The sequence below is a fragment of the Scyliorhinus torazame genome, chromosome 11 (genome assembly GCF_047496885.1).
Source record: "Scyliorhinus torazame isolate Kashiwa2021f chromosome 11, sScyTor2.1, whole genome shotgun sequence".
NCBI lineage: Eukaryota > Metazoa > Chordata > Chondrichthyes > Carcharhiniformes > Scyliorhinidae > Scyliorhinus > Scyliorhinus torazame.
In genome coordinates, this window is record NC_092717.1 from 113782452 (window position 1) to 113795757 (window position 13306).

The 13306-nt window shown below is 49.2% G+C and overlaps 1 protein-coding gene across 4 annotated transcripts in view; it reads left to right on the forward strand.

Moving 5' to 3' along the window:
• mybl1 (v-myb avian myeloblastosis viral oncogene homolog-like 1) overlaps positions 1-13306 on the forward strand; it is a 149883-nt gene that overhangs the window by 80859 nt on the left and 55718 nt on the right. For all 4 annotated transcript variants that reach the window (XM_072467643.1, XM_072467646.1, XM_072467644.1 and 1 more), the window contains one exon: positions 11466-11580. In XM_072467643.1, coding sequence (XP_072323744.1) covers positions 11466-11580 — 115 coding nt within the window. The remainder of the gene's footprint in view (positions 1-11465; positions 11581-13306) is intronic.

The window sequence follows — 13306 nt, forward strand, 5'->3', positions numbered from 1 at the left end:
ATGGGGAACCTTATCAAATGCCTTACTAAAATCCATGTACACTACATCCACTGCTTTACCTTCATCCACATGCTTGGTCACCTCCTCAAAGAATTCAATAAGACTTGTAAGGCAAGACCTACCCCTCACAAATCCGTGCTGACTATCCCTAGTCAAACAGTGTCTTTCCAGATGCTCAGAAATCCTATCCTTCAGTACTCTTTCCATGACTTTGCCTACCACCGAAGTAAGACTAACTGGCCTGTAATTCCCAGGGTTATCCCTAGTCCCTTTTTTGAACAGGGGCACGACATTCGCCACTCTCCAATCCCTGGTACCACCCCTGTTGACAGTGAGGACGAAAAGATCATTGCCAATGGCTCTGCAATTTCATCTCTTGCTTCCCATAGAATCCTTGGATATATCCCGTCAGGCCCGCGGGACTTGTCTATCCTCAAGTTTTTCAAAATGCCCAACACATTTTCCTTCCTAACAAGTATTTCCTCGAGCTTACCAGTCTGTTTCACACTGTCCTCTCCAACAATATGGCCCCTCTCATTTGTAAATACAGAAGAAAAGTACTCGTTCAAGACCTCTCCTATCTCTTCAGACTCAATACACAATCTCCCGCCACTGTCCTTGATCGGACCTTCCCTCGCTCTAGTCATTCTCATATTTCTCACATATGTGTAAAAGGCCTTGGGGTTTTCCTTGATCCTACCCGCCAAAGATTGTTCATGCCCTCTCTTAGCTCTCCTAATCCCTTTCTTCAGTTTCCTCCTGGCTATCTTGTATCCCTCCAACGCCCTGTCTGAACCTTGCTTCCTCAGCCTTACATAAGTCTCCTTTTTCCTCTTAACAAGACATTCAACATCTCTTGTCAACCATGGTTCCCTCACTCGACCATCTCTTCCCTGCCTGACAGGGACATATATATCAAGGACACGTAGTACCTGTTCCTTGAACAAGTTCCACATTTCACTTGTGTCCTTCCCTGACAGCCTATGTTCCCAATTTATGCACTTCAATTCTTGTCTGACAACATTGTATTTACCCTTCCCCCAATTGTAAACCTTGCCCTGTTGCACGTACCTATCCCTCTCCATTACTAAAGTGAAAGTCACAGAATTGTGGTCACTATCTCCAAAATGCTCCCCCACTAACAAATCTATCACTTGGCCTGGTTCATTACCAAGTACTAAATCCAATATTGCCCCTCCTCTGGTCGGACAATCTACATACTGTGTTAGAAAAGCTTCCTGGACACACTGCACAAACACCACCCCATCCAAACTATTTGATCTAAAGAGTTTCCACTCAATATTTGGGAAGTTAAAGTCACCCATGACTACTACCCTATGACTTCTGCACCTTTCCAAAATCTGCTTCCCAATCTGTTCCTCCACATCTCTGCTACTATTGGGGGGCCTATAGAAAACTCCTAACAAGGTGACTGCTCCTTTCCTATTTCTGACTTCAACCCATACCACCTCAGTAGGCTGATACTCCTCGAACTGCCTTTCTGCAGCTGTTATACTATCTCTAATTAACAATGCCATCCCCCCCCACCTCTTTTACCACCCTCCCTAATCTTATTGAAACATCTATAACCAGGGACCTCCAACAACCATTTCTGCCCCTCTTCTATCCAAGTTTCTGTGATGGCCACCACATCGTAGTCCCAAGTACCGATCCATGCCTTAAGTTCACCCACCTTATTCCTGATGCTTCTTGCGTTGAAGTATACACACTTCAACCCATCTCCGTGCCTGCAAGTACTCTCCTTTGTCAGTGTTCCCTTCCCCACTGCCTCATTACACGCTTTGGCGTCCTGAATATCGGCTACCTTAGTTGCTGGACTACAAATCCGGTTCCCATTCCCCTGCCAACTTAGTTTAAACCCTCCCGAAGAGTACTAGAAAACCTCCCTCCCAGGATATTGGTGCCCCTCTGGTTCAGATGCAACCCGTCCTGCTTGTACAGGTCCCACCTTCCCCAGAATGCGCTCCAATTATCCAAATACCTGAAGCCCTCCCTCCTACACCATTCCTGCAGCCACGTGTTCAGCTGCACTCTCTCCCTATTCCTAGCCTCGCTATCACGTGGCACCGGCAACAAACCAGAGATGACAACTATGTCTGTCGTGGCTTTTAACTTCCAGCCTAACTCCCTAAACTCGTTTATTACCTCCACACCCCTTTTCCTACCTATGTCGTTGGTACCAATGCGCACCACGACTTCTGGCTGCTCCCCCTCCCCCTTAAGGATCCTGAAGACACGATCTGAGACATCCCTGGCACCCGGGAGGCAACATACCTTCCGGGTGTCTCACTCGCGACCACAGAATCTCCTATCTATTCCCCTAACCATTGAATCGCCTACAACTATTGCTTTTCTATTCTCCCCCCTTCCCTTCTGAGCCCCAGAGCCAGACTCAGTGCCAGAGACCTGGCCGCTAGGGCCTTCCCTCGGTAGGTCATCCCCTCCCTCCCCAACAGCATCCAAAACTGTATACTTGTTTTGAAGGGGAACGGACACGAGGGATCCCTGCACTGTCTGCCTGTTTTTCTTTTTTCCCCTGACTGTAACCCAGCTATTCTTGTCCTGTACCTTGGGTGTGGTTACCTCCCTGTATCTCTTCTCTATCACCCCCTCTGCCTCCCGGATGATCCAAAGTTCATCCAGCTTCAGCTCCAGTTCCCTAACACGGTCTTTGAGGAGCTGGAGTTGGGTGCACTTCCCGCAGGTATAGTCAGCGGGGACACCGGGGACAACTGGCCTAGCCTCCATCCCCTCTTACCTTACAGAATATAGGTGCCCTGTGGACCAACTGGATCTCCGTCCTCCGACTCTGCTCCCAGTCAGCTGCACTCTCTGTAAACTCCTGGCTCTCTTCTCACTCTTTGCGGAAATGTAGGGAACAAAATGAAAGGAGCACCTTACTCCCTCCTCACCCAACTCCCTCAGTCACCAAACTTGCACTATAGCACTCAAATGCATCAAATTCAGCACTCCCTCAGTCACCAAACTCGCTGTAGCACTCAAATGCACCAAATTCAGCGCTCAGTGCAAAATAAAATATGAGTAATACTGTTATAATGGGGGCCTTCAATCTGCTTATAGTTTAAAAGTGATGTGGTTCAATCCAGAATTAGGATCTTAAATCTAATCAAAGGAAAACATGAAGATATTGGATTGGATTTATTTATTGTCACGTGTACCGAGGTACAGTGAAAAGTATTTTTCTGCGAGCAGCTCAACAGATCATTAAATACATGGGCAGAAAAGAAAATACATAATAGGGCAACACAACATATACAATGTAACTACATAAGCACTGGCATCAGATGAAGCTTACAGGGTGTAGTGTTAATGAGGTCAGTCCATAAGAGGGTCATTTAGGAGTCTGGTGACAATGGGGAAGAAGCTGTTTTTGAGTCTGTCCGTGCGTGTTCTCAGGCTTCTGTATCTCCTGCCCGATGGAAGAAGTTGGAAGAGTGAGTAAGCCGGGTGGGAGGGATCTTTGATTATGCTGCCCGCTTTCCCCAGGCAGCGGGAGGTGTAGATGGAGTCAATGGATGGGAGGCAGGTTTGTGTGATGGACTGGGCGGTGTTCACGACTCTCTGAAGTTTCTTGCGGTCCTGGGCCAAGCAGTTGCCATACCAGACTGTGATGCAGCCCAATAGGATGCTTTCCATGGTGCATCTGTAAAAGTTGGTAAGGGTTCATGTGGACATGCCGAATTTCCTTAGTTTCCTGAGGAAGTATAGGCGCTGTTGTGCTTTCTTGGTGGTAGCGTCGACGTGGGTGGACCAGGACAGATTTTTGGAGATGTGCACCCCTAGTAATTTGAAACTGCTAACCATCTCCACCTTGGCCCTGTTGATGCTGACAGGGGTGTGTACAGTACTTTCCTTCCTGAAGTCAATGACCAGCTCTTTAGTTTTGCTGGCATTGAGGGAGAGATTGTTGTCGCTACACCACTCCACTAGGTTCTCTATCTCCCGCCTGTATTCTGACTCGTCGTTATTCGAGATCCGGCCCACTATGGTCGTATCGTCAGCAAACATGTAGATGGAGTTGGAACCAAGTTTTGCCACGCAGTCATGTGTGTACAGGAAGTAGAGTAGAGGGCTAAGTACGCAGCCTTGCGGGGCCCCGGTGTTGAGGACTATTGTGGAGGAGGCGTTGTTGTTCATTCTTACTGATTGTCGTCTGTTGGTCAGAAAATCGAGGATCCAGTTGCAGTGGGGAGCCAAGTCGTAGGTTTTGGAACTTTGATATGAGCTTGGCTAGGATTATGGTGTTGAAGGCGGAGCTGTAGTCAATAAATAGGAGACTAAGTTCAAAATGGGTGGAAATCGCAGAACGAGCCCTGTGAACTCAAACTTTCCATTTAGACAAGGAAGTAGCAGTGTCCATCGAAGAAGACTCCATTGAATGCCTACAGTGCAGAAGGGGGGCATTCAGTCCGTCAAGTCTGCACTGCCCCTCTAAAAGAGCCCCTCCTAGGGCCACTCCCCTACCCTATCCCCGTAACCCCACCTAACCTGCACATCTTTGGACAATAAGCGGAAATTTAGCGTGGCCAATCCACTTGACCTTCACATCTTTGGACTGTGGGAGGAAACAGGAGCACCTGGAGGAAACCCACGCAGACACAGGATAACGTGCAAACTCCACACAGACTCACCCAAGGCCGGAATTGAACCCGGCTCCCTGGCACTGTGATGCAACTGCTAACCACTGTGCTGTCCAGTATGTCAATTCCTTCATCTAAGTTCTTCCTCTTGATATCATCTTTTGCAAACTTCTGTGTGTATTCTACTGACACTTGTTGTGGTCCATTATCTTGTCTTGCAATGAATCTACAGAACTGCTGGTGACTTAGCCAGAACTAGGATTTTTTTTATTAAAGGTTTTCATAAAATATCAATAACAAAATGAGAAAGAAAAAAAGAACCCAATAGGGTTAAGTACAAAACACAATCTAAAAAAGCAAACCCCCCCCCCCGTACCTAAATAATAAATTAACATTAACACCCCGACTTAAGACAACAGGTGTATACACCCCCTCAGACCCTTCCAGTGTAAATAACATAAACAAAAATAAAGTAACCCCCCCCCCCCCCCCCCCCCCGAGCTGCTGCTGCCATTGACCAATGTCTATCGTTCTGCCAGAAAGTCTAAGAACGGTTGCCACCGCCTAAAGAACCCTTGTACCGACCCTCTCAAGGCGAATTTCACCCTCTCCAATTTAATGAACCCTGCCATATCGCTGATCCAGGATTCCACACTTGGGGCCTCGTATCTTTCCACTGAAGGAGAATCCTTCGCCGGGCTACCAGGGAGGCAAAGGCCAGAATTCCGGCCTCTTTCGCCTCCTGCACTCCCGGCTCCTCTGCCACCCCAAATATTGCGAGCCCCCAGCCCGGTTTGACCCTGGATCCTACCACCCTCGACACCGTCCTCGCTACGCCCTTCCAAAATTCCTCCAGCGCTGGGCATGCCCAGAACATATGGGTGTGATTTGCTGGGCTCCCTGAGCACCTAACACACCTGTCCTCACCCCCAAAGAACCTGCTCATCCTTGTCCCGGTCATGTGTGCCCTGTGCAGCACCTTAAACTGTATGAGGCTGAGCCTCGCGCATGAAGAGGAAGAGTTCACCCTCCCTAGGGCATCTGCCCACATCCCCTCTTCGATCTCCTCTCCAAACTCCTCCTCCCACTTACCTTTCAACTCCACCACCGAGGCCTCCTCCTCCTCCTGCATCACCTGGTAAGTTTCCGAGATCTTCCCCACTCCCACCCACCCCCCCGAGAGCACCCTGTCCTGTACTGTGTGGCAGTAGCCGTGGGAATTCCACCACCTGCCGTCTGGCAAACGCCCTTACCTGTAAGTACCTGAAGGTGTTCCCCGGGGGGAGCCCGTACTTCTACTCCAGCTCACCCAAGCTCACGAACTTCCCGTCCACAAACAGGTCCCCCAACTTTTGTATGCCTGCCCTGTGCCACCCCGAAAACCGTCCACCTGTTCTTCCTGGGGCGAACCGGTGGTTCCCCCGTAATGGGGTCCTCGCCGAGGCCCTAACTTCCCCCCTATGCCGCCTCCACTGCCCCCAGATTTTGAGGGCCGCCACCACCACCGGGCACCACCACAGGGTCACCGTGGTATACCTCCTTGGAGGGAGCGGCAGCGGCGCCATTGCCAGCGCCCCCAGACTCGTACCCACACAGGACGCCGTCTCCAGCCTCTTCCATGCAGCCCCCTCCCCCTCCATCACCCACTTGCGCACCATTGTCGCATTGGCGGCCCAGTAGTACCCACAGAGGTTGGGCAGTGCCCGCCCCCCCCCCCATCTCTACTCCGCTCCAGGAACACCCTTCTCACCCTCGGAGTCCCTCGCGCCCACACAAACCCCATTATACTCCTGTTAACCCGCCTGAAAAAAGCCTTCGGGATAAACACGGGGAGGCACTGGAACAGGAACAAAAACCTTAGGAGCACCGTCATTTTGATTGACTGCACCCTACCCGCCAGGGACAGCGGCAACGCATCCCACCTCTTGAACTCCTCCTCCATTTGCTCCACCAGCCTTGTAAAGTTAAGCCTATGCAGGGCCCCCCAGCTCCTGGCCACCTGGACCCCCAAATATCTGAAACTCCTCTCCGCCCTTTTTAGTGGGAGCTCGCCAATCCCCCTCTCCTGGTCCCCTAGCTGAGCTACGAACAGTCCCCCGAAAAGTCCCCGAATTCCCTCAGCATCCTCATTACCTCTGGCATTCCTCCCACCGGGTCCGCCACATACAGCAGCAGGTCGTCTGCATAAAGCGACACCCTATGCTCCTCCCCACCCCGCACCAACCCCTCCAGTTCCTCGACTCTCTCAGTGCCATCGCCAGGGGTTCAATTGCCAGTGCGAAGAGCAGGGGGGACAGGGGACACCCCTGTCTCGTCCCTCGGTGCAACCGAAAGTACTCGGACCTCCTCCTATTTGTGTCCACACTCGCCATCGGGACCTCGTACAACAGCCTAACCCACCTGACAAACCTCTCCCCAAACCCGAACCTCTTCAGCACCTCCCACAGGTACCCCCACTCTACCCTATCGAAGGCTTTCTCAGCGTCCATCGCCACCACTATCTCCGCCTCCCCCTCCCTCGCCGGCATCATGATAACGTTCAAAAGCCTCCGCACATAGAACTAGGATTTATTCATGTACACGTAGTAAGGTAACGATCAGATACAGACCAAGTTATCATAGAGTTACTTTAGACTCTCCTGGAACTGTCCTTCCGTACGACTGTGCTCATGTACGCCTTACAATCTTTTGCTGGTAGCTAGATGTCACCTGACATATCTGACGCCACCTGCTGGTGGGAGTTCATATTGCTGAGTACATGGTCACCTGCGAGTGGGAGATCACACCGCTGAGTACATGTAATAATATCTATAGGCATATCACAACAACACCTAGTTTGACCTCCGGTACACTGCCAGTCTTATTACCTGATTTGACCGTGAGCTGATATTGTGATCCCAAATACATTCCATCATAACGATGCCCATTTTAACTTCCATAACATTACTCCACCATTGTCTCCACATATCCACATCACTGTTAGCTCCAGGCCCAACAATTTTACTCGCTCCATTTTAGCTCATCAACAATTCTATTGCCTATGGCATATCCCACTCAACAACCATCTTTTGGGGCATTTTGCTATCCAAAATAAATACAAGACACTTCATATTGTTACTCCTGTCCTTGCTGACCAGCATAGACTTCCGATTGCTCCCAATGCCTCAAATTGAAAATTCTAATCCTCCTATTTTAAATATCATGACCTTTCTCTTGATCTCTGTAACCGCATGCAGCCTATAACAACCTTTCTTTACATCTCCGCTGTTCCCCATTCCTCTGACTTTGAACATAGACATGTTTGTGGAATGGGCAGATAGGTGAGAGATGAAGTTCAATGCAGAAAAGTGTGAGGTGTTGCATTTTGGTAGGAAGAACATGCAGAGATAATCTAAAATACAGAGTAAAATTCATAAAGGGATGCAGGAGCAGAGGGACCTGGCTGTATATGTGCAGAGATCATTAGAACAAAGAATAATACAGCGCAGGAACAGGCCCTTTAGCACCCCCCGCCCCCCCAAGCCTGCGCCAACCATGGTACCTGCCAAAACCAAAACAGTCTGCACTTACGGAGTCCGTGGCTGGGATTTTCCGAAATCCCGGCAAGTGTTTACACTTGGTGGATGTACGCCTTCTGGCCCAGCAATTCACTGCTGTTCAGGGAGCTAGCAGGACGCCGGAGAGCTGCGTGCTGCTCCGACGGCGAAAGACGACCCTGCACAGCCGGTGCGGGTCCACGCCTGCGCATGCGCGTGGTTGCTGACTCCGCACTGGCACGGGGCAACATGTCAGGGTCTTTACTGCAGGCCGCACGGAATGAGGTAGGCCCCCATCCAGATCGCGCCCGCTGATCGGATGCCCCCTCCAGATCGCGCCCGCCCGTCGATCGGATGCCCTCGATCGTGGGTCTGGACCCCGTGGAGGCCACCCCCAAAGTCAGATCCCTCTGCCCACCCCCGCCAAGGATGTCCACAGCGGCTGCGGGTCCAGGTTAGAACCACGCTGGCAGAACTCGCTGGGAGTTTGGGCCGTTGCCCTCGGAGAATCGGCGCGGGGGCCTATTTCAGCGGCCCCCGACCGACACTGCGTCAAACCGCGTGGGCGCTATTGCTGCCGATTCTCCGGTCGCCGGAGAATCTGCGGCCCGGTGTCGGAGCGGTGTGGCGGGAACTTCCCACGCCCCCGCCGATTCTCCAACCCAGCGCGGGCTCGGAGAATTCCGCCCCTTATCCTTCCATTCCCACCCTTTTCATATATTTGTCGAGATGTCCCTTAAATGCCACTATTGTGCCTGCTCCTACCCCTCCCCAGGCAGCGCGTTCCATATATATATACCACCCTCTGTGTAAATACCTTGCCTCGCACATCTGTTCTAAACTTTTCCCCACGCGCTTTAAACCTATGACCCTAGTAGTTGACTCTCCTACCCTAGGTAAGAGCATCTGACTATTAAAGGTGTCAGAACCGGTGGAGAGAGCAGTTAATAAAGCATATAGTGTCCTGGGCCTTGTTTGTAGGGACATGGCATCCAAGGAGGCTATGCTCAACACTGGTTAGACCTCTGCTGGAATATTGTGTACAGTTCTGGGCACTACGCTATAGGAAGGATCTGAACACATGAGAATAGATTGGAGAGGTTAGCACTGTTGTCCTTGGCGAAAGACGGCCAAGAGAGATTTGATAGATCATTATGGGCTGCACGTAAAAGAATCAAGACCAGGGTACAGATTTAAAGTGGTTCGGATCAGGAATGCTCTGCCTGGAAGTGTGGTGGAGGTGGATTCAATCGCGGCTTTCAAGGGCATTAGACGATTACTTGAATAGAAACAATAAGAAGGGGTACGGAGAAAAAGCAAGGGAATGGCATTAAACCATGGTGCTCATTTGGAGAGCTGGTGCAGAAATGATGTGCCAAATGGTCACCTTCTGCACCATAACAATTCTGTTCGTACACATCCCTCGCTTTGCATCTCTATTGAAGGTACTCCATACTTATTTGAATTCCCTCTCTAAACTCACTGCCTCTCCTCCACTCTCCTTAAAACCCTTTGACCAAACCTTTGGTCATCGCTCCTCCTGACCTCTATTTTGGGATCAACTTCAAGCAAAACGTGGACCCATTCTTACACTTCCCCAGACTTTCTATGGTCATTTGCCCTGGAATTTGGAGTAATTAAAATTGCAATTCCGTACAGCAAATCTGTATGCAAAGGGCATGCAACTATGTCTGTGTATCTCTTTAACCAATCCGAATTCTTGATTAGAAGGCCTGCACAGAATGTCCCAGGCCTTGGCCATTCTGATCCATGGCCAAAATCCTTGCCCCCAACGCCTCCACCAGTGCGGTGTTGGCCTGGGTGGCACGCATGGTTGGCACCACCACCTCCCCTGCACTCAGTTGGACTCCTCCACCTACAGATGCTGGATGCTCGCCGACAACTCCTGATGTAGTCCCTGGCTCTGTGACTGCATCTCCACGATCGATGGGACTGTGTGTTCCAGAAATCCGTCTGGATGGCAGCTAATCCCTGGGTCGGCCCGCCCTCCGACCGTCCAACACTTTGGGAGTTCCTACCTCCGCCTGATGTACTGGAGCATTTGTGTGGTGCGCACCAGATAGAGTCCCTGGAGCCTCTTCACTAAAGTGCCCAACCAAAGTGAGTGTCTCTGGGATGGTGGAGGGTGTTGGAGACAGCTGTGCCGGGAAATCCGAGTCATCCTCGGACTCGAGCTTCGGGGTGTCCTGGGTCTCTGGTATACGAGTCACCTCCAGGTCGGTGTCCTCGTCGCTGCTTGGTAACCAGAGGCCTGGCTGGGGATGAGGGACACCAGGAGGACCTGCTCCATCTCCAGCATATCCTGCAAGACACATGATTAGACTGCTGTGGTGTGTGTGGTTGGGTGGGTGGGGGGGGGGGGGGGGGGGGGGGGGGGGTGTAGTGTAGTGAGGGTGGTGTCGTGCATGGTGGGAAATTCGCCAGCAAGCTCCCTGACAAACCTGCCATGAATGAACTTAGACATGTTTTGGGAGAATCGTGCCCTTAGTCCCATGTGTTTCAGTGCTGACTCTGGTTGGGATACCAATATAGCAAAGTAGGAGTAGGGCAACCCAAGCAATAAGTGCAAGTTATTGTTACCAATGGTCACAAATAGCATATAAATTAGGAGGGTAGATTCAATATTTCCTTCCAATATGTTGATAGATTATAAAATAATAGAGCCAACTTGTATATGCAGGTCATCAATGTAATCATAGGGTGAATAGATAGCAAATTGAATCTAGTAAATATTTGGTTTCAAAAAACTATTCATGAGTAACTCCTTGGGGACATCAGCTAGTATCTGAATAAATCTATTTATGGATCTCTTGAACTTGAACTGAATTGATTGTTATACATCGAAAGTTCTCACTTTTATTAACATGTAAATTTATCAGCTTGATGTCAGGAGATTCAAAAGGATGCTCAGCTTTTCCAGAAAATATGACGCATAAATCTAATCGACAAGCCAAATTTCTTTGCTGTTGAGTAGCTAGATTAAAATACACAAGTACATAATTTGTTTTCTCCCTTTCCACTCCCTCACTTCAAAAACAAATGTTTTTTTCCACCACAACAAACAACAGAAAATACTGGACAATCTCAGCAGGTCTGACAGCATCTGTGCCGAGAAAAGGGAGTTCATGTTTCAAGTCTGGATGACTTTTTGTCAAATGCTTTTTCCCTTTTTTTCAGCTTTATCTAACTTGGTCTCAAGGATTACAACTAAAGTGATTAGAAAGTGTTCTTTACATCCTAATGAGGTTTATTTAATAGTTAACACTGCAATCTGTATGTCTTGTAGATTCAGGACGCCCATAATAAGACGAACAGTCTTAGACAGCACACCAAGGACACCTACCCCTTTTAAAAATGCACTTGCTGCCCAAGAAAAGAAATATGGGCCTCTAAGAATGGTGGTAAGTGCAGTTTTGTAGATGTGTTGGCTTAGTTTTGTTTAACATGTATTTGTCTGTCTTGAATTCTTTCACTTTATGAAGTGTCCCTATGTAAATAGCTGAGTATTAGTATACATTTGACTTTCCAATGATGCTTACCATCTTCCAATGGAAGACTACACAAACCTGATAAACCCAGAAACCACGTCGAGATATGGCAGCATAAAAATACTTCATACAAAATAAATTTGGAAAATAATTCTATGCTATAAATTAAAGGCGGGTGTTGCTCTGCATGCCCAATTACGTTGATGGTATACCCAGGTTAGTGGCCACCATTATTATAAGGGGACAATATGCAGAAGGGCGCATGTGCGATTGCTATCTTTGTCAGAGGTATGCAGAGTGCATGCGTGGCTGCCATCTTTAAAGGGGGCAATGTGCAGCATGGCTCATTTGCAGTCAACACTGTTCCTGGCAGCAGGAGAGAATGTTGTGAATTTCTATTTTGGACTAACAGTGGCGGGGCTTTGGAAATCCATTTTACAGGGGCTTAGAAGGGAAGGATTTGCACACGGGAAAGTAACCTCTTTTCCTTGTCGGATATTTTGCTGCAGTCTATCTCACTATCCCAATAGGATAAGTGGATTGTAGGTTAGAATCATAGAGTTTTTAGAGCGCGAAAAGAGGCCCTTCAGCCCATCGTGTCTGCATTGGCCATCAAGCATTTATCTATTCTAAAGCCATTTTGCAATACTTGTCCCATAGCCTTGTATCCAACGGCATTTCAAGTGCTCATCTAAATACCTTCCTAAATGTTGTGAGGGTTCCCATCCCTACCAATCTTTTCAGGCAGTGAGTTCCAGATTCCAACCACCCACCACCTTAGCATACATCTATGCCTCCTGGTTATTGACCCTTCACTAAGGAAAAATATTACTTCCTATACCCTATCTATGCCCTCATAATTTTCTGCATCTCAATTGGGTCCCCCCTCAGCCTTACTGCTCCAAGGAAAACAACCCCCAGTTTATCCAGTCTCTCTGGATAGCTGAAACGCTCCAACCCAGGCAACATCTTGGTGAATCTCCTCTGCACCCTTTAGAGCAATCACTTCCTATAGTGTGACAACCAGAACTGCACACAGTACTCCAGCTGACTCCCCAAAGGTTGTCAACATTCGACAAGGCACAAGTCAGGAGTGTGATGAAATATTCTCCATTTGCCTGGATGAGTGCAGCTCTAACAACACTCCAGATGCTCGACACCATCCAGGACAAAGCAGCCCGCTTGATTGGAACAGTCCGCTTAATTGGAACCCCTTACACAAACATTCACTCCCTCAAACACCAACAAACAGTGTGTCCCATGTATAAAGTGCACTGCAGGAACTCACCAACGCTCCTTCAACAGTACCTACCAAACCCACGACCACTACCATCTAGAAGGAGAAGGGAAGCAGATACAAGGGCGGCACAGTGGCTAGCTTTGCTGCCTCACAGCTCCAGGATACCGGGTTCAATTCCAGCCTCGGGTGACTGTGTGGAGTTTGCAAATTCTCACCATGTCTGCGTGAGTTTCCTCCGGGTGCTCAGATTTCCCCCCATAGTCCAAAGATGTGCAAGTTAGGTGGATTGGCCATGATAAATTTCCCCTTAGTGTCAAAAAGGTTAGGTGGGGTTACGGGTGGAGATGTGGGCTTAAGTAAGGTGCTCTTTCCAACGGCCGGTGCAGACTCAATGGGCCG